At 42.7% G+C, this 25,252-nt stretch overlaps 3 protein-coding genes across 4 annotated transcripts in view; 2 read left to right on the top strand and 1 right to left on the bottom strand.

The window, feature by feature from the left end:
- The window catches only part of LOC6553768, a 71,886-nt gene that overhangs the window by 33,299 nt on the left and 13,335 nt on the right, over positions 1-25,252 (top strand). Inside the window, exons 3-9 of one of the 2 annotated variants that reach the window (XM_015154180.2) lie at positions 5,352-5,474; positions 13,730-13,900; positions 13,963-14,110; positions 15,682-15,809; positions 17,041-17,662; positions 18,454-18,554; positions 23,164-23,496. In XM_015154180.2, the coding sequence (XP_015009666.1) occupies positions 5,352-5,474; positions 13,730-13,900; positions 13,963-14,110; positions 15,682-15,809; positions 17,041-17,662; positions 18,454-18,554; positions 23,164-23,496 (1,626 nt within the window). The remainder of the gene's footprint in view (positions 1-5,351; positions 5,475-13,729; positions 13,901-13,962; positions 14,111-15,681; positions 15,810-17,040; positions 17,663-18,453; positions 18,555-23,163; positions 23,497-25,252) is intronic. The other variant, XM_026979036.1, reaches the window with a different exon arrangement.
- Positions 7,210-8,390, bottom strand: LOC6553721 (eukaryotic translation initiation factor 3 subunit G-2). Its single transcript, XM_001979396.3, has one exon. The coding sequence runs from the start codon at positions 8,322-8,324 to the stop codon at positions 7,503-7,505; it is 822 nt and encodes a 273-aa protein (XP_001979432.1). The 5' UTR covers positions 8,325-8,390; the 3' UTR covers positions 7,210-7,502.
- Positions 8,742-10,419, top strand: LOC6553722 (trimethyllysine dioxygenase, mitochondrial). Its single transcript, XM_001979397.3, has 2 exons — positions 8,742-9,013; positions 9,067-10,419. The coding sequence occupies exons 1-2, from the start codon at positions 8,824-8,826 to the stop codon at positions 9,969-9,971; spliced, it is 1,095 nt and encodes a 364-aa protein (XP_001979433.1). The 5' UTR covers positions 8,742-8,823; the 3' UTR covers positions 9,972-10,419.

The following is a 25,252-nucleotide window of genomic DNA, read 5'->3' as shown; positions in this document are numbered from 1 at the left end:
TTTATTGATGTGTTTATTTTGTTTTGGTTTCCTGATAACGCCGGCAGCTGAATAACGTTTAACGAGTGGAATAAATTTCAAAAGGAGCCACTTGAGTGTCAAAGTTAACAAGCTTACAATGTTTACTAATAGGTTTCCCCCGGGACTTATTGGATGGGCTTGAATAATTTTATTTATTAAGATAACAGGATTCTCTTCATTGACTTATTAACTTTTGAACGTTATACAAAAGTGTGCATGTAATTCTGCTTCAAATCTTTATTATTTTTCTAGTTTTCACATTCTTACTTTAAAAACTCGAGTGCAATTATGCAGTTCAAGCCTTTTGCAAGCCAATTTAGTCAGATTTTCTTTCCCAGGAAGTACTACAATTCCAGTTCTTGGCATAAATAAATAGAAATTGAACACTTAAAGCCGGAATGTCCCATGTAACCCCTTCCGAATCCCAATCTTGGCAAGATCTGCACTGGTGACGTGACTAAGCCAGAATGGAAAAGACCACCCAGTGATACCGAGGCATTTGCTGCTGCGTCTCTGCAAGTGCTTCCTTACTGGCACTTACACTCTTTTATTGTTTCCTGATTTGACTCCTTTTTGCTGGAAATGTACTTAAATCACGGGAAACGTGCCAAGCAACCAAACAAGGACAATAACAACAGAAGCGACAGTTGCGAGCCGAAGGAGGTCACTAGTTGATGTTTTAGGCTGGCGTGTTTTAATGAATCGATCAGCAGCCGGCGTGCTGCAAAAATAACAAATTTTATGTATCGCACAGCGGTAACTACAATTATGGAAAAACATCAATGACATTGGCAATGGCAATAACAACTACAACGCCATTACCAGCCAGCCCCAGCAATAACAACAGCGTGATACAGCAACAGCAACAACAATAACAATAATTGTATTTACACATAATTGACCATAATCCCCAGCAGCATTCTCGTTATTCAGACCCTGTCCCCTCGAACGACAGATTTTTATACCCACTGCTAACAGTTTCAGGGGTATATTATAGTTGGGGAAATTTAAGCGAATGCCCAATAATAATAGCTGGCATATATAAATAACATATTGAATATCTAAATGTAATCTGATTTAATGGCGTGTGCCATTTTTTAATGAGCTGATCTTAAATACTTGTTAAAAGTATAGTAGTATAAGTTCTGAATCAGTAGAATCTAATGTACACTAAATTCCGAAATAAGCTAGATTAGCGCGTAACTAAATACTGGACATTGTTAAAATACTCCAACTACTGGGTATTTTTTAGTCGTGCCGATGTGCGCGAACCCCGCTTCGTGTTTCCTCTGTGGGCTCTTGTTTTCCTTGTTTTGGTTAAGGCAAGCCCAGCTTCAACACCCAATTCGGATGGTTGCCCATGAAAATGGCCGCAGGCGACATTTTATGTTGCCGTTGCGTTGCCGTTGCTGTAGGTGTTGCTGTTGCCAGTGTCCTGTTGGTAATGTTGTTTTTACCGAGCGAGCTCTGTTCGCATTGTCCGACTGCAGTTAAATTTAAATGCCAGTGGGCGCGGCGACAAGACTTCCCCTCGACCCTGGGCCATAAATTAAATAAAATGAAATGGAATAATTCGGTCACGCAGTTTCAATTGTTGACAGTTGCCCTAACGGCTCCGCCCGGCAGAGTATTATTGCGGATAATCCTGGCGGGCTTTAAGTCGCTACATTGACCCAGCTGGAGTCGGGAAATCAATGTTTTGTACGCCAACCGATGCAAATTTTCGGGAGCTCCGTGTAGTTGGCAGTGCTGCATATTTATGGGCCGGCCAATGTCGGCAACATGCACACTGCGAAATCCACTTCATGACCGAAAATTAGTTTTTAACCCACAAAATAATCCCGAATGACATAAGGATGGCCTCCTGGCCTCCTGGCTTCCTGGTCTCCGGACGGAGAGCGCGAACATAAAAACGCGGCAGCCACAGCGAACATATTACAGTGGCGGACCCTTCGGAACCTTCGTCCTGGCCGTAGTCCTTGTTTGCCGGAAGTTGTAAAGCTGCCATTTCTCGGCCATGTTGTTGATGTTGCCACTGCCACCGACTTGGCTTTTCGAGCAACGATTCGCGGCCTCGTAATGCGGTCATTGTTATTGCAATTGTTGTTGCCCCGGGTAGTTGGGTAGCTGCGTAGTTTGGGTGTGTAGTAGTGCATTTGTTGTATTAACTTTTTCCAAGTAGCATGCAGCAGCGGCAGTGGCAACACCAAAACCAACAACACCTCTCGAACGCCACCCCCATCGTGGGCCATAATTTATTAAAGCCTGCACCAGAGTGCTCCAGCGTCGGGCCGGCGCCCCCGGCACACAATTGAAATTTAAGCAGCAGCAGCGGCTGCATGGCTGGGGCAGAGGGCAGAGGGCAGGGGAAGAGGGCAAAGGGCAGCGCTCCAGCGAAGTAGCAGAAAATGCGAAACACTGGAGGAATCCTCCACTCACAACCTTCGCTCCTCTTGCAACGCGCCACCAGGGAAAATGGTAATCGAAATGTTCGCCGCACGAATCAACGCAAACAAGGTGCACTGAGAAAAATGTCAACTATAACCGAAATAGGTTTTTCCAATACTTAAAAACAAGTAAAATTCGGCAATACATTCGACTGAATAACAAGTAATTTTAAAAACAACTCACTTTTTCCTCTTTCACTCCACGTTATGCAAGCCTTCTACTTTATGTGATAACCCTTATTGGTGTCATCATGATCGAGCCATTACAAAGGTTTTAATTGTTCCTGTACTTGCAGTATTTGAAACAGGGATCAGTGAACGATATTTAGGTATCAGCAACAAGGATACAATGCCATTCTCGGCCCATTTGAAGCCCATTTCTCCAGTGCACCGCTGAGCAGCATTGGGAGTTGGCCTGCAACACTGGACAAGTCCCAGTTCCCAGTCAATGTCTTGCCTGCCTTGCCAGCCTTGCCAGATTTTTTCTGGCCTCTTTCTGCAGTCAAAGTTTTCGGTGGAAAACTTTTTGGGGTTCGGGGAAATAATTCATGAAACATGGCGAGCGCGAAACGCGAAAAGCGAACATTTTTGTGCCTGTGCCGAATCTGATTGTGACACAAACGAATTGTTCTGGTTGTCGTCGGCGGAGTTGTGGATGTAGAAGTGGCTGTGGAGGAGGAGCAGGAGCAGGAGCAGTAGCTAGGCTTGAAGGTGGGACAGGAGAACAGGAACTGGAACAGGAACGCCAGTCGGTCGCATATTTATGTGCCTATTTCGCTTTTTTCTATGTGGCTGGGAGCATTACTCTTCCTGGCATGCAAATTTATGGTGTGTCCCAAAACAATTGTTATTGTGTTTTCAACTTTTGCTTGATTTGTGTGTTTTAAGTGATTTCAAATGGGTCGCCGGGGATTGAGCGGGTGTCCTCGGGGTCTGTTGGCAATTTGCGGCCATAAGATCCCCGTCCGCCGACCACCAAAGTCCTTGGTAATATCTAGGCTGTCATCGAGCCAGACGCGCGCTGCATATCTCAATGCAATTCTAGGCACCCAATAACCATAAAACACTTTAAAGTCCAGCCAAACTTGCTATTTTGTCCGCTGAATTCCCCACTGACTTTTGTTTATTTGTATTTCCGCAAACAGTTCGACTGGCAGTCCGGGAAACTTCTGCGGCCATGCAATTGTAGCCACCACTCTGGTTACGTCTCGGTTTTGGGCAGTAGGCCACTTCCTGCAGTCGCAGTTGCTCCTCCGCGGAGTAAGTTCAGCTGCGTCCGCATGCAATTCGTGAATTTTTGAAGGCACTTCTTTTGTTATTCCGGCTCCGGAATCTACCTCCTCCGCCGGGTTTTTCCTCTCCAGCCCGACGTGCAATATGCAAACGGTCATTTCGTTAATGAGCGTGGGGCTGGTGGGTGGTGGGTGGTGGTTCAGGGTTGAAAAAGAAAAATTCAGAAGCAGCAGCGAACTACAACTTTTACGGGGCATCCGGCGGATGAAGTGGGTTTAGCGAAGCAGGGCGAGGAGCAGCTGGCGGAAGGACCATGACCGGTAGGCAGTGGCCATAAAGCCGACTGCTTAGATAGACAGCAGCCTGTGTTCCCAGTCGCTGCTGTCCGGATGACTTGGTTTATTTTACGTAATGAAATGAAATTGAAATGAATGTTTTATAAACGGTCTGTTTTGCCCACTCTATCCAAATCTATCCATCTCACTCTTGCAGAACATAAAATTATGATAAAAACTAAGAGCTGAATATAAACATAATTGCGATTTTTTGCCACCCAGCACCTCATTCGTGTCGTATTTTTCAATGAAAATCATTGTAAATGCTTTAAACAGTTCACCGTGAATTAACATAATTAAAACGCCGGCATAAATATTTATGAGCAATTTGTAATTACGCGCATAAAGACAAATACGACAGAACCAAAATATTTGAGGGACTTTACACATTGCATTTGCATACAATTGTGCGACATAAAAATATACGTATTGAAATACTTCGTATCCTCTTGGATGGCGAGAAACAGAGTCCGGGGATTTAATTAAATTTAAGTTAATGTTGTCACCGCACGAGACTTGCTGCTGCTTGTTGCGTGCTGCATGTTGCTGCTGCTGCGGCTTTTGGTTGGAATTCGGTTATTAAACATTCTGCGGGTGAATTTCCTCGTGGGACTCGTACGCCAAAAATGTATCGAATTCAATTAGTATGGAGACCACCAGTTGCCTTGCTCGCTGCCAAGATTAATGGGTAGAAATTAAGCCCACGAGCTTGTAGAACCTACCTGTTAATCAGATCGTGGGCCGTTATCGTCAGCGGATCCTTGGGTATTACCATCTCAAAAAATCTCATCTCTGACTTCCTGAAAAATCACTCAATCCATCTTTGAGGATGCAATGCAGCTTTCTAGACCATCGTAGAAATATCGCAAGGTTTAAAGATAGAGATATTTTGAGTGTGTATTTTAATTGTAGTGCTGCCAATTTTCGATTTGTAATGGCTTCATTGAAGGAAAGACATATACATCAAATGCTCGGTTCAGACTATTTGAAAACTACCAGAAGCGTTTTTTTAAATTGTATCTATTCTACTGTATCTATTTTCGTTGTATTATTGTACACCTCTTAGACGGCTAGATTAATATCCTCGCTTTATCACGAAGCCTCCATATCTGGTATAGCAGTCCCCATGTGCTTTATTTTTGTATCGATCGTAAGTATGGACCAGAAAGATGGACCGTACTGACGTAAAATCTATATTTAGTATAACTATTTAAGACACAATTGTGCAATTGACATATTCAGCACTTCAGTGCAAACTTTTGAACACTAAATGTAATAGAAAGTCGATTTAATATGCTCTTATTTCGAATTTCAGGTTCCACCATTAAGGGCGTCGTGGCCATTCTGAATTGTATCCTAGCACGTCAGCTTTGCTTCGAGGATCCCTCATGTTCGGCCATTTTGGAAATAATACCGCGCGTCTGCGGGCCCATTCCAGGTAAATAAACAAACCAGTCATCCAGTGAAACATATTGAAATCAAATCGATAATTTTGCCGCGCCCTGATGAAATGTTTACACAAAATCTATAGGTTTTTGTGTCAAGTGTTTGCGGAGCTCTCGAGCTTCCACCTGCGGCGTTCAACGCTGATTATGCACAGGTTTTGGTCATTTGAGAATTAATTTCCGCTGCCAGTGCGAGTCGGTTGAATATATTATATTTTTTCATCGTTCTTATTTGCTTGGGGGCTTTGTTGTTGTGGCTGCTTCGACAACTGTGTAATTATTTCAGCAATTTTTGAGGGTTTCGTGAGCAGCCGCGCGTGCAATAAAACAGTAAATAACAGTGTACACTTAAAGCGCAACAGAGACCGCCAAGGAGATCGACCACGAAACGCCAGCGAAAATCATTTGAATATTCAAATGCCCCCGAGAGTTTCAACGCCGTCGAGGCGGGTCGAGTCGATGGCCTGTTTCTGCAGTACCCTGTAGAAAAGGGCAGACGGTGTGCAATGCACTCTGGCGCACAGGGCGTATGAGTAATATTTCGAGTCACATTATGTGATGTATGCCTGCAGACAACGGTATATCCTATATTCCTATTCTTCGTTATTTTCGGTATAGTTTGACTACATCTTAGTATTTTAGGGCCTTATTCTATTCAAATTATAGTTACTATATATCATAATTCATTGAATACATAGTTGAAAATGTGTAGTTTGAAGAGTAGAAATTTTATGACATTTTTATAGAAATGGTGTATTTAGGCTTCCAAATATTAAATAGGCCTCATTGTATATGATTACTTGAAAGATTACGCTTTAAATGTCACTTAAGCTCAAACTAATGGGTATTTCTTATTTAACATTTGACTTTTAATCTTCTGTTTGTTTTCCCAACGCAAGAGTATGAGTGTGTGTGCGTGCGGTAAGCGCACATGACCTGAGGGTGTAAAATGAAAAAGAAATGCGTGGCTGAGGGCGTCCTCCTTACGGGCGCCCACCTCATGCCCACCCACTGGCCCACCTGTCAACCCGCCCACCTGGCCTCTCATTCATGCACCTGCCACCTATTCATTCTGCCGCTCAAACAAAGGCCGGCGACGGACGAACGAATGAGCGCGCCGCACAAAAAGTTAATTTATAAATTATTCAGTAATTTGTTTTAGACTCTGCTTTAGCTGCTGCCCCTCCCACCGCAACAGCAACAACAATGGAAATAAATTTCTTTTGTGCCTGGCTTTGATCCGCCCCTCATTCAAAATGTCTATCTAAGCCGGGACTTTTCCGCAAACACTATCCACCGACCACTCATTCCCGGTTCATCGTCATGGTCGCGTAGTTGCGTCCCTTTCCGAGGAGCTCCGTCCGGAGTATCGTGCGCATAAGTCCGCTCTTATATTTAATTATTAATGTTCATTCGGTCCGGCCAGCGTCTTGTGGCATTTCTCAGCTTTCGCCGAGCTCCGCGGAACGCCACGCCATCATCATCCAGCACCACGTTGGCTTCCATTTAAGTGGCTTTCACCTTTGTGCGGCTGCGGAGCAGCACGGCGAAAAAATCGCATTTAAAACGGAGCATTATCGGCTTTAGTTCGCTCAAGGCGAGCTTTCTCTTTTATGCACTCAAAAAAAGAATCCAAATTGGAGGTCGAAGAGTATGTCAACTTGAAAACTGAGTAGTCCCAACTGAATAAGACTGCATGAACATTATTAGAGACTTTAAGACATGCCATTTTATTTTCAATTTTCTCTTTCTTGTCATAACAGCTATAGCCTAACTGGATTTGCCATAAGTATACTAGGTTACATTTTGTGTGTGTCTCTTTCGATGTGTGTGTATTGCCTTTGGCTTGCAAAGTATACTAAGTTTTTTTAGAAGTGGTGAAAAATGTTTGCAAATAAGAGTTAAAAATAAAGGTCGCATATTTTTCAGGGTGTACCTGTATTTTATTTTGATTTCCTTGCCACCGCAGCTCATTTCCGTTCTCGAATAAGCAGGGAAACGAATATACAAGGCTATACCCATTACGGCTGAGGCTTGGACCACTCGACGCAAAGGATCAAGTGGTCGTAGCCGTGGCCATTAAGGACTTCAATGGCAGCAGCTGCATCCTGCCGGAACTTGAAGTGCACATAGGCGAATCCCTTGCAGAGGCCGGTGTTCTTTTCGCGCGCCAAATACATCTTGGTGTGGGGTCCGATTTTCTTTACCAGCTCTTCGAGATCAGCCTCGGTCATGGATTCTGATAGGTTTGAGATGCGAACCGCCGAGGAATCGTCACGATCCCGACCCCGTCCCCAATTTTTTCCGCCAGACCCTCCTCCGCCGTCCTTCATGAAGGGCGGTACATATTTACCCATCTTACTGGGATCACTTACAGCGGCAGCTGCAGCGGCATTGGCCTTGGTTTCCATCATGGTCTTGCTGTCCATCGAGGTGCCCTTGTAGGGACAATTGACACTCCAGTGCTCGCCGTTGCAAATGCGGCACTTGGCGATGTTCTTGCCCGGATCCAGTTGGGTTTCGTGCGTCTGGTCGAACTCCTTGGAGCCGATGAACTGCATAAAGATCTCCTCGGAGGCCATGGTCGTCTGGGAGTTGGGTCCGGGCTTGTCCAAGAGCGAATCTCCAAACTTTACCCAGCTGCGACGACGCGCCACAGCCTTCGGAACAATCTGCTTTTCGATCTTGAAGGTGCGCACCACTTTCACCTTCTTGCCATCATCGTTGAACTTGTACTCCGTCACGTACTTGTAGTCGCCCTCTATGTACTCATTAGAAGGCGGCAGTCCATCTACATAGTCCGCCTCCACCTCATCGGCCCAGGAAGTATTGAAGGCTTTCATTTTCTATGATTTCCTAAACGACTTGTCCGAAATAATTTTAAAGAACTTCACCACTTGAATGTTACTAGAAACGTACAGGTAAGCCTGCTGCGATGGGATATGTTCGAGAAATTCCTTTTAAAATAAAATTCACTTTGCTTTAACAATTTTAATATTTTTAATAAAAAATACAACAACTCATGAGCAATACATTGAGATTAAATTGCAACTGAAACTTACCAAGGCTAAATAATTCAATCAATCTTTATGATGTTATACATTTTTAGACTATCATACGCAGTGCTCAATAAAAGTAAATTCTCTTCAAATGTAAAAGATTTATTTCATTGAAATTAATCAGTAAACAAATTAGTTCTTATCTCTGGCTTAACCAAGAGTGTAAAGAATCGCTCTCCCATTGATAAGAGTCCACTTGAGACCAAGCTGAAACTTAATCAGCACTCGAGCAGTTAGTTAACTCTCACTCCTCTAATCTGTCGGTTGTTCTATTGGCCTTAACATGATGCTCTTAAAGCACCCGAAAACCAGCCAATTAATAGAAATCAATGAGTTTTGGCTTCGTGATCATTGTCGATGTGGGGAGTGCCTAAACTTGGTAACAAAGCAAAGGCGATACGATGTCTTGGATCTGCCAGCTAATGTGATGCCGCTGAGTGTCAAATACGAGGGGATGAATCTACAAGTGCATTGTAAGAAAAAAACATGTAAAGTGCACCTAGCTTCTATTTCGCTGCAATTTCAGGGAGTGATGCCCACCAGTCGAGCTATGACCTGGATTTCATATTCGACTCACAGCTGGAGAGCTTGAAAGGTCGGCGATCAAAGTCCAGTAATCTGACACCCTGGAATCGCAGCATTATCTTGCAAAACGAACGGCACTTACGATTCCAATTGCCCCAGCTGGTTTCCAGTGATAGTGAAGTCAGATCCCTGGTTGAATCTCTGGTCCGGTACGGCATTGTCTTTATCGATGATGTGGCTCCCACTGCAAATATGACGGAACTGGCTCTGCGACGAGTCTTTCCCCTTATGAAAACGTTCTTCGGCGAAATGTGGACCTTTAGCGATAACCCCGATCACGCGGATACCGCGTACACCAAACTTTATCTGGGCTCCCACACGGATAACACTTATTTCTGCGATGCAGCCGGATTACAGGCTCTACATTGCATTGAGCACTCGGGAGCAGGTGGCGAAAATTTCTTCGCGGACGGTCTGCATGTGGTTCACGAACTTAGACGCCGGTATCCCGCTGCCTATGATGTACTGTGCAGGGTACAAGTTCCTGGAGAGTATATCGAAAAAGGAGAGAACCACCGCCACTCTGCCCCCATTATACAGGTGGATCCACTGACTCAGGACTTTGTTCAACTCAGACTGAATGTATACGACCGCGCCGTGTTTAATACCATTCCTCAATCGGAGATGGCCGAGTTCTACGAGAGTCTTCGCCAGCTTTTGCTGATTGTCAGGGATAAGGAACAGCAGTGGGCTCTGAAGCTATGTCCCGGCAGCATTGTGCTGTTCGATAACTGGAGAGTGCTCCATGGTCGAGAGGCTTACACTGGAAGTCGAACCATGACCGGTTCCTATGTGCAGCGCACAGATTTTCTCAGCAAGGCTCGGGTGTTGGGAATTATCGAATGACAGCCGCGAATGGTAATCCCTATTCTTGTCCTATTTTTGATGGTTAATTCCAAAAAAAATTTTAAACGGGATAGCAAGCTAGCAAGCAAGCCGAATCTTATATTTCCTTGTACAATTAATAGACTTGAAAAATAACAGAATTATATCCATTTATGATCAGCAAGACGGGAATCATGACTTATTTTCTATAATTTCTGATTAATGTTCCGAAATTTCCCTGCCTGAAAACCAAGTTACTAGTTTGTGTAAAAACGGATGGACGGACATGGACATATTGACTCGACTGTTGATACTGATCAAGAACTTCTTCACTAACTTCTTGAAATCATTATACCTTCTGATAGCTCAAATAAGAGCAAAGTGCAAAACCGTAACATTTTCCAGGAATATCATACATTGTCTAAGAAAATTGGAGTCCAGCTTTGTGAAAATAAAAAAATCTTCCGAACTGTTCCAGCATATTTCCTTTATCTGAACCGAGTCCCACTCCAATTCAATTTCGATTGCAAATGCTAACGCATCATAATAAAAAGTTACGATTACAATTGCTGGCCAGCGTCTAATTTTTGTCATAGGGGAGTTGGATCGCAAACGGAAACCGGCAACAAAAATCATTTGGCATTTGTTTTTATGGCCAGCGTCTCATGTGGGTTTTCTGTATTTGTGTACGAGTGTGTGTGTTTGGCATAAACAAACGCACTTTGAACTTTTTCATTTAAAAGTGAAATTACTTTTTGTTGGCCGTGCAGGTTAATGGCTGTCGCGCTGCTGTCCTTTAAATGTCCTCCAAATATGGATGTGCCTTAAAGAGATCCGGCAAACGGCGAACGTACAGTGTCTGAATATTTATGATAATTGCATTTCATGCAGGTTTTCCCGCCCGCTCTCCCGCTTTCCCGTTTTCCCGTTTTCCCGCTTTCGCCGTATTTCACCCAGCTCTCATATGCGCGGGCACGACCGGGAAAAGCCTTTAAAAGCAGCTTCGATGCCCCAGCTGGGCGATAAATATATTTTTGCTCGCTTTTCCTTCGGCGGAAGTTGCAGCGCAGCAGTCGTGCCTTTGCATGGCATACTTTTCGGCATTCCACTTCCGTTTTAAAACGCTGCACTCACTTTGAGCCACCGGGGCACTTGTCGATGGTTCAATAAAACCAACAAGCACCACGGACATGAGCATGGACACAAAGGACACACACATGACACACACGGAACAACGGAACAGGAAACAGGACATTCCGGCCGAAATAGTTCAAACACAAAGTGCCTGCTTGACTTACTCGTAATTAATATGTTCGATCATAATTTATACGCCCTTGAATGGCTGCTAAACTTAATGAATGACTCATAAATTTCACCTACAGACGCCATAAAAAGCCAAAGTATAATAAAAACAATGGCCAGGCCGAGGCAGCAAAAACAAATATCAAACTAAAATCAAATAAAACACGGCAGAAAAAAATGGCGAGCACACACAGTCAGGTGGCAGCAACAAACAAACAAACAAAGAAATCATTGAACCAATTCAGCGACCAACTCAACAACCGGAAACGCGTTTCGAATAAAAACGAATTGAGGACTTAACAATAACAGTAAAAGGCAAGGGCAATGGCGGCGCCACTTCAAACAAAAATGAAGAAAAAACACAACAGCAAATGGCGTCGCTTGATGGCGACGAAGCATAAAAACCACTCGCCTTGGCTTTATTTTTTATGGCCGCCCAGCATGCAATGACGAAACCAAAGCCAGGTGCCACTAACCAAGAAAAACCGATGGCCAGGACCTGCGGCCCGAGCGAGTGGCATCTAGTTAGCCGGCCAGCCATCAAATGCAGTTACCACACGGAGAGAAAGAAAGCAAACATGTTGGATATAATTTCAATGCAACTGTACATGCTTGAAAGCATGCAGAGTTATTTAAGGAAATAAGGAAATAGGTGTAACATATATTACACATTTTCCTTGTCTTACGCGGAAAACTCACAAGGACTGCAGATGAAAATCCCCACGAAAAACAAAAACTAATTTATTTAAAGAAAAAATGTTATTTTTCTTGCTGCCTTGCTGCTTTCTTTGGCAAAGAAATATCACTGAAAGTGACCTAATTACATAGTGTAGTATATCTAATACATAGTATATTACATAGTATTACATAGTATATCTAATTGCCAGGTTTTTATTTTTCGTTGCTTTCAAAGCAGTATTTTTCGTATCCATGCTCAAGGCGTAATTACGCTGTGTTTCCCTTTGATACGCAGCCAACGAGTTTTAATTGACACCACATGGGACCCCGAAAATCCCGAATCCAAAAAACCGAAAGGACAGCGACACGAAAGAAATAAAACGGTGCGGCAGCAAGGGGCATAAAAATGATGGATGCCTGAGAAAAATGTCACTTGTTGCGCAGTCGATGTCAGTGTTTCGATGTGTGCGTATATGCTGTCCAACATCCAGCATCCAGCTCCAGCGAACTCCCCTTCGCAGAATCAACTTTATGTTCAACTAGCAAATAATCATGTCCGGTCTGCATGGGACAAGGGCGTTATTGGATAGGTCGTAGGGCAATCACAGGGGTTACCGAGAGGGGGCTCAGTTTGGTTCGGTTCGGTTCGGTTCGGGTCAGTTGAGTGACGTGAACCACATGGTGTGGTGGCCACCACTAACACCACTACTCGCTTTCCATTATGCCGGACGGACTGGCATTGTCCGGCAGTTTGCTTGTTTTGCTTTTTGGCGATTTTACGGCTTATGACGAGCCAAACGGGTCCCTATCCCTGTTCCCAATGAGTGTGTGTGCGTCTCCTGCTCTGCTGGCCGTGTTTGTGAAGTGTTGGCGTAGCCGGGTTTATTAGTAGGGCTTATGTTTTATGGCCAAAAGGACAATAGATGGCCAACAGATGTTTGCCTTTTGTTTGGCGCAGCAGTTGGAGCAGTAGTGGTTGTCATACGCTCGAATAAGCTGTCACAGACCCACACACCGTAGAACCTATGTGTTACACATAATTTATTATGTTATAAAATATTATCCCGTCCCCGCTCCCTGCGCATCGCTTCATTGGGCGCTTAAATCGACCGTTTTGTTTGCAGACTCAATTATTCATATAGCAGTTGTTGTAACCTCCTCCCGGCTTTTATTATGACATGTGTCTGGTTAGTAGTTGTCTCGCTGCCATTTATAACAACTGTCATGGCCCGGACCTGCACTGAAAGAAATAACATTTCAGCTCCTCGACTATCTGATACCCGCTAATCTGCAACTGGAAAGGCGAGAGAGACGGAGATATGCAAAAATGAAAGCTAGTGTTTCCGAGGTTGCACACTAGCCCCACCTAGCGGCAGTCATTGGTATTGCTAAAAATCTTAATTTATTCAAAAACAACTAACAATCTTCGGGGTTTAGCTATTTGATAGCTGAATACATTTTTATGAATTTATTTACTAATGGTATTGAAAATTCTAAAGCCGTTCCAATAGCCGTTCAAAGCTGTTAAGCAAAAAAATAAAAATAGAGTAAATTATATCTTCATAAAGTTTTGAGTTTTGTAACTATTATTTGTAAAGTGTACCCATTCATATACAAAGCTGGTAATCGATGTGCAGAACCAAAAATGATACAGCACGACATTTAATGTCAAAGTTTAAGCACTGCTGCCATTTATAGATCATTAAGCATATCCGCCCAATCCCCGAAATGGATACAACTGCCACCTGCCACTCACTTGCGACACCATGTAGTACTCACTACCTTTCTCCCACTTGCAGTGTCCTGCAGCACGGTGACGGTGACCAAGTGCCAGGCTGCCCTGCGCACCCTGCAGGCCTTCCAGTTCTTCCGGCCCACCTGCCTGTGCAAGGAGCCCGGAATGGATCCCGACTGCAATCACTTTCGGGACTTTCTCTTCGATCATCCGTGCGGATTTGTGCTAAAGAAAGGTGCGTATGATTAATCTTGGAATTATAAGCTTGTTAACCGACTTTTAACTTCCAATATGCAGCCGAAAAGGATCCGTACCCCATTGATGCCCTACCAACTTGCAACCATGCACTTTCCGTCTGCCAACAGGAACGCAAATGTCTAAAGCTCTTCGAGGACTTCAAAACGCACTGCAAAGTGCGCGACAACAAGTGCAAAATGGAAAACAGGTAAGCCATGTCCTAAGAAATGTAAAACGCCCTTGGCGATTATTAAATTAAAAACTAAATAACGTAAACTTTATCAAGGATTCGTTGAATATGTATTTATCAGATTTTTGATCAATGTGGTAAAGTTCCAAAGAAGAAAACTCTTTAAAACATATTGCCGGCTTGCATATTAGCCATGTTCAAAAATACAAATGAATATTATCAGCTTTATGTAGACTGCCGAACGAGGGATAATTAGATAGTGGCCCAATTTCAGCGTAAAACGTAGAAAATTTAACCAAAGAGCGTTCATAACAAATTGATAGCTTTATTTAATGACACGAGCCAGGCCGTTACTATTAAAATATAAGTCAAATTATGAAAATGGAAAATCGAAGTCCACTACCAAGAGCCGAAGAGCCATTTCTGATAATGCAAATTAAATTAAAACGTGTTTGACTTAATAAGAAAATTGATTTGCTTCATGGCACAACGTGATTGCGCCGCTTAATGGTTAACGGCGAATGCAATTTGCATTGGCAGTTGGCAAAAAGTGGGGAAGATTGAGTGTACCCACGTGTTCTCCCAATCTGGCTTAAAAAGGGGAAGAACCACCAGCCACCAGCCACCTTCCAACATTCAATACTCGCGTTTATTGGCAAAAAACACAACGCACACAGCACGGAAGGCAGAAAGCAGACAGCAGCGTAAACAGGAGTCAAGTTGAGCGAACAGAAGGCGAAATGAAACTTCCTGCTTGCCGGCATCTTGCTGCTTCCTTTAGCCATCACATATCCTTACTGACGCGATTTCCTTCTTGCCAGGACTCGTCTGGCTCCTTGGCGCGATGGCTCGATGGCTCGTTGCCTCGATACACTTGAATACAAACGTTCTGAATGTTTTAATAACTCGAAATGACTTTTTGCGGCGGCACTTGGGAGTTGGGTGGTGGATGGTGGATGGTGGGCGGTGGGAGAGTTGGGAGCTGACTTCGGTGCAGACTTTCAAACTTGGTCTTAAAGTTCTCCACTTCCACTTCCACTTCAACTGGCGCCCCCTTTATCCCTCCAACCCAGCCTAAAACTTTTCGCACGCATGCCAGGCATTCTGGCTGCGGGTTTTTGGTTCGGGTTCAGATCCACCTATGCGATAAAATATTAATTGCAGCGCCGTGTGGGTACACTTGGAAAAATGTAGGGTTTGTTTAAAATATTAAATAATAAATTCGAAAATGGCTTAAGGCATCGCCCAATCTCTGAATAAAATTAAAACAAAAAATCATAATTCATAAATTAAATAAGTTTCCATGGTCGCTGCTTTTCAAAAGAGCGCTTGAACCTTACATCATTATTGGTTGCACATATCCTAAACATTTAAGTCCCGTTTTTTAAGGTGCACATGCATTTTTGATGTAATTGGCAATTTTAAACTTTGCATGCCCCGAACGGAAGTCGCCGGCGATGCGGCTTCGGTTGCGGCGGTTAGGAACTCGAAATGAATTCAATTAGCCGGGACTCGAAAGCCCGTGATGACTTAGACCCGATTGGGGTGGAATGAGTGTTTAATAAGGGCTTTCTTCGTTCTCGTTTCAGGGACGCCTGCCACGACTCCTGGACCAACCTGCGGCTGTCGCCCATGTTCGGATGCATCTGCCCGAACAACCATATGAAAAAGCGCTGTGATCGTATCTTTAATATTGTTAATCACAATCCGTGCGTGGGTAAGTTTCGACTGGCGAGGCTGAACTGTTGACCGTGACTTCAGAAACAACTATAACAACCAATAACAACTACAACAAGCAACAACACAAACAGCTGAGAGTGAAAACAAAAAGCGAATGCTTTGAAAACCGTGGATAAAATATATAGATTTTATTTTCATTGTCCTCTGTTCTTATGTGTCTCTATTTCTCTGTCAACCCTATGGTATTCAAAATGAAGATCACCTTTACCCGCCTATAACGAAACTGATTTGGTTCGTTCTTAACTGACTTTTGAGTTGATTTTCCGTTCCTTGGATTCATTTGGTTATTGTAATTTTGTGAAACGCTCAAACCCGAAACTAGCCTAACCATTTAAGTAACCTAAACAAAAACCAGAAACTAAACTATCGCACGCTTCTGCATCAAAAACCAACTAGAGAAAATCCAAAATGAAACCCATGTTCTGCGATCAGTAAACAGTAACCAATATGCCTATATCCAATATATATCATACTGTACGAACATTAGCAATGCTATCAGTAATCCTAAATATCACGTATACGAATGTATATCAATGTAAACCAAAGCTGCCGTGCTATCTCTTTCTACCTCTCTCTCTCTCTCTCTCTCTCTCTCTCTCTCTCTCTCTCTCTTTCTCTATCTGTCACTTAACCAAGTTTGTTGTAGCTGTAAGCTATCAGCCCATTAAACATACAGTCACTCGCTAAAGTTAACTGCCACCCAGCGAACTGAGTCCGTGCTTTAGATTGATTGCACCCAAGAACACTACATCTAGAACTTACTATCTCTCTAACCGTATATATAAGACTATCGCTAGATCAAGCTATACTAACAACAACTATTCAATGTGCAGGACTAGGGCTAGCATCATAATATCATCGGTCAGTTAACAGCTTTGATTTCAAACCCACGCCAGACCACCGAAAGAAAATCACTCTTTAAAGCATAATTTCATTTTTCACTTCACCCAGCCACCTGCACTAATGGATTAACAGCACCCCAGAGCAGAACGATCCGCATCCTCTCTAATCCCCATTTTCGCTAAATTTTATTATACAAGTACACACTAATTGCACTAATTAAATACCCACACACACACACACACTGTTGCACACTTGGTATATTAGCAACAATTTGCACCACGCCGGCACTAAATGTTCTTTTCTATTCTTCCGCACGCACGCACCGTCCAACACCCATCTTCCACATTTTCCCGAACCCCTTTCAGATAGACTAATATTTTTCCCCAACGGTCTGCCGAAATTGAAGCAGCCGAGGGCAAAGCCAAAGCCGCGGCCAAAACCCAAAGCGAAGTCCAAGCCCAAGCCGAGGCAGAAGCAGAAGCACCATGGCCTGAATGGCACGGAGCTCATGACCAACAATATCGAGTACCACGACGAACCCAACGGATTGAACGATCCGGAGGACGAGGGCAATGAGACCGAGGACGAGGATCCCGGCGGCCATGGGGATGGGGATGAGGACGAGGACGAGGAGGACGACGACTATGATGACCGCATACGAGCCGAGATTTATTCGAATTACCCGCACTACCTGCATCCGCCGTCGTGGGGCATCAACAATCCTCTGGTCCTGGCCTCGCACAGTCCGCACACTCTGGACGACGACGACGACGTGGTAGTGGAGGTGGTGGCCAACAAGAGGCCGCCGCCAGTTACGGTGCACCACCACAATGACGAGTTGGACCACGACGTGGTGGTGGTGGTGGATGCCGGGCCGCACTCCCACTCGCACCCACACTCGCACACCTTCTACAGCCACGGCGATCAGAGCTCGACAACGGGATCTGGACTTCCGGGTCCCGCACCCACGATTCCCAGCCCACCTAAGTATGTCGGTGCGGGTGGCCAAGTTGGAAAAGTTCCTATTCCCGCCTTTCCCCCATCTGCACAGACTTAAGTTGGCATCTTCGACTGGCAACTTTTTCAGAAAGTTTAGAGCCCGCACACACACACATGTGTGTGATTGCCAGAGACCCCCAGAATCCATGCCTCCATATGTAGCCTTTCATTAACTCTACTCCTAACCACCGAGGAGCTGAGGAGCTGAAAAGTTTATGCAAAAAGCTTTTAAAATAATTGACTCACTTGGGTATACCACAGTTTCCGGTTAAAAAGCCAACTAATGAATAAGTCCAGCTGCCGGCAGCAAGTAAACAAGCAAACTTCGAGCACTCGTACTAATCGGCTCCCTGGGCACTTGTCGAGCATTTATATAATCTGATTTTAATGCATTTCATCTTCGTGAATATCCCAGTGAGTTGGGCAGCCTTAGCTGGACACAGTATTAATGTATAATGCCTGCCAGCTGACCAGGCATTCAGGCATCCGTGCATGCAAACATCCAACCAGCCGAACGTCTAGAAATCCATTGAAATGGGGGTCATAACCCTCGGCTCCTCTTGGTCTGGTAATTGGCCATTGTATTCGTAATGCCCTAAGCCGATTAATGCCCACCTTGAGTCATTTTCTTTCCGTAACAAACTAGATTTATGTAATTTGCTAAATCTACTTATGCATTTTGCTGTTTAGTTTAACCCAACTCCACTCCTTCCACACACCTGAGCACTATGTTTTGTAATTTGCACTTAATTATCTGTACAACTCTGCAATTTATTCAGCACTGGCACCAAAATGCACAAAACAGCACCACTCGGCGATTTAGTTGCCGGCAGCGATATAACCCACCGCACCTACACAGGACCCTCCATGGACGAGCGAGGTGAGTTCACTAATTGCACTTAGCCAGGCTGCCCTGTAATTTAATCCGCACGCCCCCGGCAATTTGAAATAAATATGAAAACGATTTCTGCTACATTATGTATTGGTATTTACGGGTAGGCACATATAAAAGTCAGAACTATGGGACGTCTATTGCCAGATTGGTATGCAGGATGAAGGCAATGTGTAACCTTGTTTGATTTATCGATTTAAAGGTAGTCAAATTTCGGACTAACAATCAAATTTTAGAAGCCCTTTGTTAAGCAAATATTACCATTATTTAAAAATCGGTGGTCATATATTTTTATTCATTTGCTTTATGTTAGTTCTTTCAGCTTCAGTTAAGTGTTTTAGTTGCATGTAAGGCAAGGGTAATTGAAGCCCTTGCCCTTCTCTAATTGGGTCACATTTAATGCAAATTAAAAATTTATGAACTGCGAATGAGAAGTGAAGCGTAGGGTCCGGTCATAAATTAGACAATTGGCGTGTAAGTAAGTATTCCTCAAGGAGCTAGTTAAATTTAAGCGCACCATGAACCACTGGAACTGCCCACTCCTTCTCTTTCTGGCACAAATTGCACCATTTTGACCATGGCTTTCTCTCTTTGTCTCACATCAAACCCTCTCACTCACTCCCTGTTCAAGAGCTTATTAGGTAAACAAAACTGGCAAACTCGAGCGTTTTGACCAGGCCAACAGGCGTCCTTTGTTGTTTGCAGCTTGCTCCATGGCATTAGCTATCTGCAGGGCAATCATTTGCAGTTCCATGAATGCACAGATACACATACACGCTCACCCAGCTCACTCACGCACACACTCTCACGTATATCCTGATGCAAAGCACACAAGTGCCATAAATAGCATTCCGACCCTTAACGCGTCATCAAGAAGCAAATTCCAAGAGCTAGAATCCTGCACTCCGCTGTGCCTTTTGGTATTGGTATTCTAAACTAATTAATACAGACGGTGCTCCGTGAAAACGAATTCAAGAATAAAACGAACAATACTCCAATAGTTCTCTTTTGTTTCCTAACCACTCCTTAAAAAGACAAGCAAAATTTTGGTGAAAGCATACTTGCTCATCATTTTTCACTTGTTGATATTATAGACTTCAGATTTTAAGCTTAACTGAATAAAATATATACATATATGCAATCACTCTGAACCAAGATACAAACTAAAAACACATCTTAGGATAATGTAGTTTTCGCATCAAGATATTTTCGACTTTGAATTAGTTTTCCGCGTCTAGTTATATAGGTATGCGGTTTATTTAAAGGATTGCCCGTTTCAGCCAACACAATGAAACTGCCTGCCTGCAATTGTTAATGGCCTAATCAATGCATCCTGCCTTGTTTGGTCCCTTGATTGTGCGTTGCGCATCCTCTTTTTATTTATTGCCACAGATTTCACTTGCCATTTGACGATGGCCGTCCATCATCACCGATGGCGTTTTGTTTCCGTCTCGCTGCACTCGGCAATCTGCTCAACAAAGTTGTAAATTCCGATTCCCAGCCTGCATGGTGCATTGTGCATTATGCACTTCTGCATACAGCTTTGTCTATTGTTGCAGCTGGCGAGCTATGGGATTGCTGTAAATATTAGCAAACTATTTATGCTCGTCAGGCGCACACACACATGTGGATTTGCATACATTCTCACCGACACTTGCCTTATTTACGTTTATGGCGGCCAGTAAATTAACAACACAAGCAGTCACAACAATAAGCCCGAATATGGCGAGGCTATCAGATTTTTGCCAGAATTTCCGGCGATAGTGTGTGCATAAATATCGCATCTAAAGGCAGTGGTTCAGCCACTCTTTTCAGTGAGCTGCGTTATTTAAATTGAATTGTTATTGTTGCTGATTGGATTCTCAAATGCAAAGCATAAACATTGTCAATGGCCTCGAGGGCTTAAAATGTTCCAAAATGGCGTCAACAATGTCACTGTGTAGTTTATAAATGGCTGTGAGTAGCAACAATGCAGAATAAAATAAATAAACAATGTAGGAATTTACGGCTTAGAATTCGTTACACTTCGTACGCAAATTACATATTTGAACAAAAAATGTGGAGCACCATTTGAAGAATAACTTATTATTTAGTCTTTCGAATTATAAATAAATGTTGTTTTAATAATTTCCGATTTCAAACGAATTTTATCAAAACACATTCTCTTATGAGTTTCAGCAAAAGTTGTGAGCGTGATTAGTTGAGCTGAAAAAAAGAATAAGTCTTTGTAATGACCGGTCCTTGCACACTCCACAAGTAATGGGAATATCGTGTATAAAAATTAAGCTGAGCGTTCAATTTGAAAATTTAATTAAGCACAACTAAAAAGCAAATAAAGCGATTTGTCAGCAATGCGCCAACAACAAAACGTAGCAAACACGCTTTCGCACCACCCTTTCACCCAACCCACCCACCCAAGCACCCAGAACTAAGCACCTAGAACCAACCACCCCGAACAAACCAGCACCACCCTTCGCACCACCGCCCACAATAGCACCCACATTGCTATGTGTATAGGATACACGATGTTTGCGTGCAATAAATATTTTCATAATATTGTACAATCCACTTAGAAGTAGCAGAGGGCTCTGTTGATGCCACAAACCATTTCGTCGCCCTTCCAAGCACCTCCCGCCCCTCTGTTTGGGCCAGTGTTGGTGTGCGCTTGCATGTGTGCGTACGTATCTGTGTGTGCGTATCTGTGTGATGCAGCTGCTCACAGCTTTTCCCAATTAGGGCATGAAAACCACGTAGTCGGCAAACACAACATTCGCGATACTAGCATCATGGCATCACACGCATTTGGCCAGAATGTAATTTTCAAATTATTGCACATTCTCAAAATTTATTTCCGTTGTTTATGAGTTTGTCTAAAATTTCGCGCACCGTATCTGCAACTGTACATTTAGTGTTTACAGACAACTTTATTGGAGCTCTGCGCTGTGGTTAAGTGTTAAATGGCATGCAATGACCCGAGTGCATCGGAAGCCGAAACGTTTTGTACTGGGTCAGCGCTGCGTATACGCAACAATTATGTGACACTGATCCACTCAACGACAGGAGCTTACAAGCGCGATAACAGTTAACAAACGGAGCTAATCCCATTCAAGCCACCCTCCCAAGACATTTCTGCGCCCTCCATTTCTCTGTTTCGCCGTTCTGTTTGTTGTGCAAATATTTGCGATGGCATTGCGAGCGACAAACATAAGTACGTCGCACGTATCCTGGCAAATCCTTGGCCATTTAGCGCCACCAGTGGACCCCCAATAGACCCCAGCAGACATTCGGAAAATCGGGCGCGGCGGCGGGAACAGTCCTGGCACTGGCATCCTTTTGAGCTTTGCCAGACGCGGCAAATGAAGCGCACTTCGGCGTGCTCTTGCCGAGATAAGCCATTTTGGCACTGACGGAAAAGCTTACTGAAAAAAGGGGCATTCGATTTTTGAGAGTTGGCGCCTGTAAAATAAAATAATTAGGATTTTTAAATGCTTTAAAGGGTAGTTTTTTGTTTTATTCTATGGAATTAGGAATTACTTGTTTCGCAATATTAAATGAACCATAGATATCCGCGGCAAAACTTTTTTCTGAGTGCCTGAGCTTAAAACTTACTAAGAAAAAAATCTATTTATAAATGAACAATTTAAGTGCATTGAAATTTAAGTGTGAATTACTTTAAATGAATAATGTTCAAGAAGTATGTGCTAATCAGCCAAAACTTAAGTAAAAATAGCAAGCTTCTTTTATAATTCCATAAGTAGTGAATTCGCCCCTTTTTTCTGAGTGTCTGCTGGGATAGCGAAGCTACTGCTGCGGTTGCAAACCGTTTTGAGGCGGACTCGTGTGGCATTTGGCCGCTCTATCAGCGCATGACATCTGACAGACAGACAGACAGACAGACAGACAGACTTTCAGACAAAGGGACAGGCGCCTCTGTTTGGCTTGTGTTTATGCTTCCCATAGATAGCAAATGCCAATCGGAGCGTGGCGAGACGCAAAACCTGTAATGGAAATCGATTGGGGGCTAAAAACAATTCGGAAAGCGATTCAGTGTCCCTTACTTGCAGAGTGCAAAACGTTTCGCTCACCTGAACTGCACTAATTTTGAACGATAATTGTTGGCACCGTATATTTTGCACACTGCCCTCTGTATGGTTGTTAAAGTTTTCTCTCTCGTTTCGTTTACACTATCTGTATTAGTTTTCTTTCCAAATGGAAAGGCTTTTCCTTTTGCGCCAAGTACCTTCGGCATTCGAACAATATCATTTTCTTTTCAAGCGTTTTCTTATATACGTACCAAAAAAAAAAAAAAAAACAAAAAATAGTATACTTATAGCAATAAAATTGATTGTAAGAAAGCCAAATGCTACAAGAAAATATATACAGAAATTTATGCGAATCTGATTGGATAACTCAAATGCTGCGTATCTGCAACTACAGTCACAACAGTAACTCTCCAACTACAACAACAGATCAAACAACTAAATAGATGGCACTGAACAAGCATAATAATAACAACAATAACAACAACAACAACAACCACATCAACAACAACTACAAGTATTCTACCCTCTTTCTTCTTGCTAACCTCAAATTGCAGTAAGAATATTGGGCATGGACGAGAAACTGCATCAGAGAATCTTCAATGATAATCTGGCCCTAATTGATACGCCACTTATTGCCATGGGCTCCGGCTCCGGTTCCGGCACGGTCACCACTTCCGTTTCCGGTTACGGTCTGGGCATGGGCATGGGTCTATCCGGCAGCTTTAACTATCTGGGCTCGATGCACGGCGTGCCCAGCTATCCGTTCAATATAAGCGGCTTCCATCAGCGGCACATGGCAGCGGCGGCAGCCGATAATGAACCATTCGATATCATTGATACGGGCTTGGGCTACGGCGGAAACGGAAATGCCGGTGTTTACTACCAAAGTATGTGTACACGTATTAGCATGAACGTAATCCATAAATAACAAAATCCACCAAATCGACCAACTAACAGCAAACCAACCAAGCAAAAAACTAGAAGTTAAAAAATGTATTCAAATATATTGATACGCAGCCGTACACACAGCCGACCAAAGACAAATATGTGTGTGTGTGTGTGTGCAAACTCGTAGAACTAATTAACAGGCAAAAAGTTCGATGTTTCATTTTGTTCGTTCGTTCACCATTTTAGATAGATTTCTGTGAAATTATTTATGATTTCCGTTCTGTGTCGTCCCCCTGTAACCATAACACCCCCGAGTTGCAGGTAAATTTTATCGAATTAAAACCATCGAGTTCACTCCAATTTTTGCTTTTGTGTTGAAGGTGAATATACAATATATATATATACAACTTGGCGCGATCCGTACGCCACTTGGCTTTGTGCATAATTTTTGGCAATTGCTCAACAAAAAACCAAAGAACCTTAAGTATAGTTACAACTACAAACAATTTATACAATTTACAATTTCTATACATATATAAATATTTACATATCTCGAATCTTTCAATTGCTTTTGTGTTCCATTCTTTTTCTGTAGCTTGCCATTTGTTTTGAAAGTTTTTGAAATTTTCCTACAAGAAATATAACAAAAACAGAATTAAAACAAAAATCATTGCTTCCGATGCGTTAAAAATACATTTTTTTAATGAATTTTGTTTCTCATTTTGTTTATCTAACAAAGAACTCTAGAAATACAAATGAAATTAGAAAATTGTATACAAGTTGTGAATATGTTCGATACTATCTTTTTTCGTATGTTAAATGACCAAAATGAAAACCATAAACAAAACCAAAACCTAAACAAAATTCATTTAATTCTTCCTAAAATATATATTAAAACTTAAACCAAAAAACAAAAATGAAATTCCATCCAATTTTGTTACATTCAATTCTAGCACACTATTTCAAATTTTTTCCAACGCACCCAGTTTTTGAATCCAAACCAATACCAGTTACTACAATAAAACATAACATTTCAAGCGTTTTCGATCAAATTTTTTAAGATCCGAGACCCCTTCAAATGCAAACCCTTGTGTCATTCATTTCACATTCAAGTTCACAAGGCATCGAGCTCATTGTTTCATACAACAAAGCCATCGAAACATCAAATACTTCCTTCTTCAGGACTTTTGATCCACCTAATTCATGAAAACCAACTGAGATTGGATTCGCTAAAAGCAGTGGGGAAATGCCCCTCAAAGGAAAACATACAAATTGATTTTGTTAAGACAGTTTCGTTCGCTTTTCCGCTGCCGCTCGACCCTCTGTTTGGCTTATTCCATTTTCCGTTTCAGATCTAATTATTTGCGTTTACATTCATACCTTTTCTTATTTGAGGCATAAAATCATTTTGTTTGTGCTGAGTCTGCAGCGAATCGTTTATGTTTTCCCTTCAAAGACCACATACACACACAAACACTCTTAGACATTCAGAGTACTGAAAACCAATAAAGTATGCCAAAGAAACACATTTTCACAGTCGTAAGAACATTAGCATAGAATCATGAATCCCGAGCTGGGACTCCAGAAAGTCCGATAAATAAATCATATCCCCATTTCAATACACAGTCACAAAGGATTACAGCCTAATGTTAGTATATCGTTCGATTCCCCCTTTTAAACAGAATACTTTTATCAGTAGGCTTGGTAGTTTTTAAAGTCGAACCAATAAAAATACAATATTTAACTTATATCTCT

This window comes from Drosophila erecta, unplaced genomic scaffold (genome assembly GCF_003286155.1).
Source record: "Drosophila erecta strain 14021-0224.00,06,07 unplaced genomic scaffold, DereRS2 tig00000000-arrow-pilon, whole genome shotgun sequence".
In the NCBI taxonomy this organism is placed as follows: Eukaryota; Metazoa; Arthropoda; class Insecta; order Diptera; family Drosophilidae; genus Drosophila; species Drosophila erecta.
The sequence above is the reverse complement of the archived record's forward strand: the minus strand, read 5'-3'. Positions and strand labels throughout refer to the sequence as shown.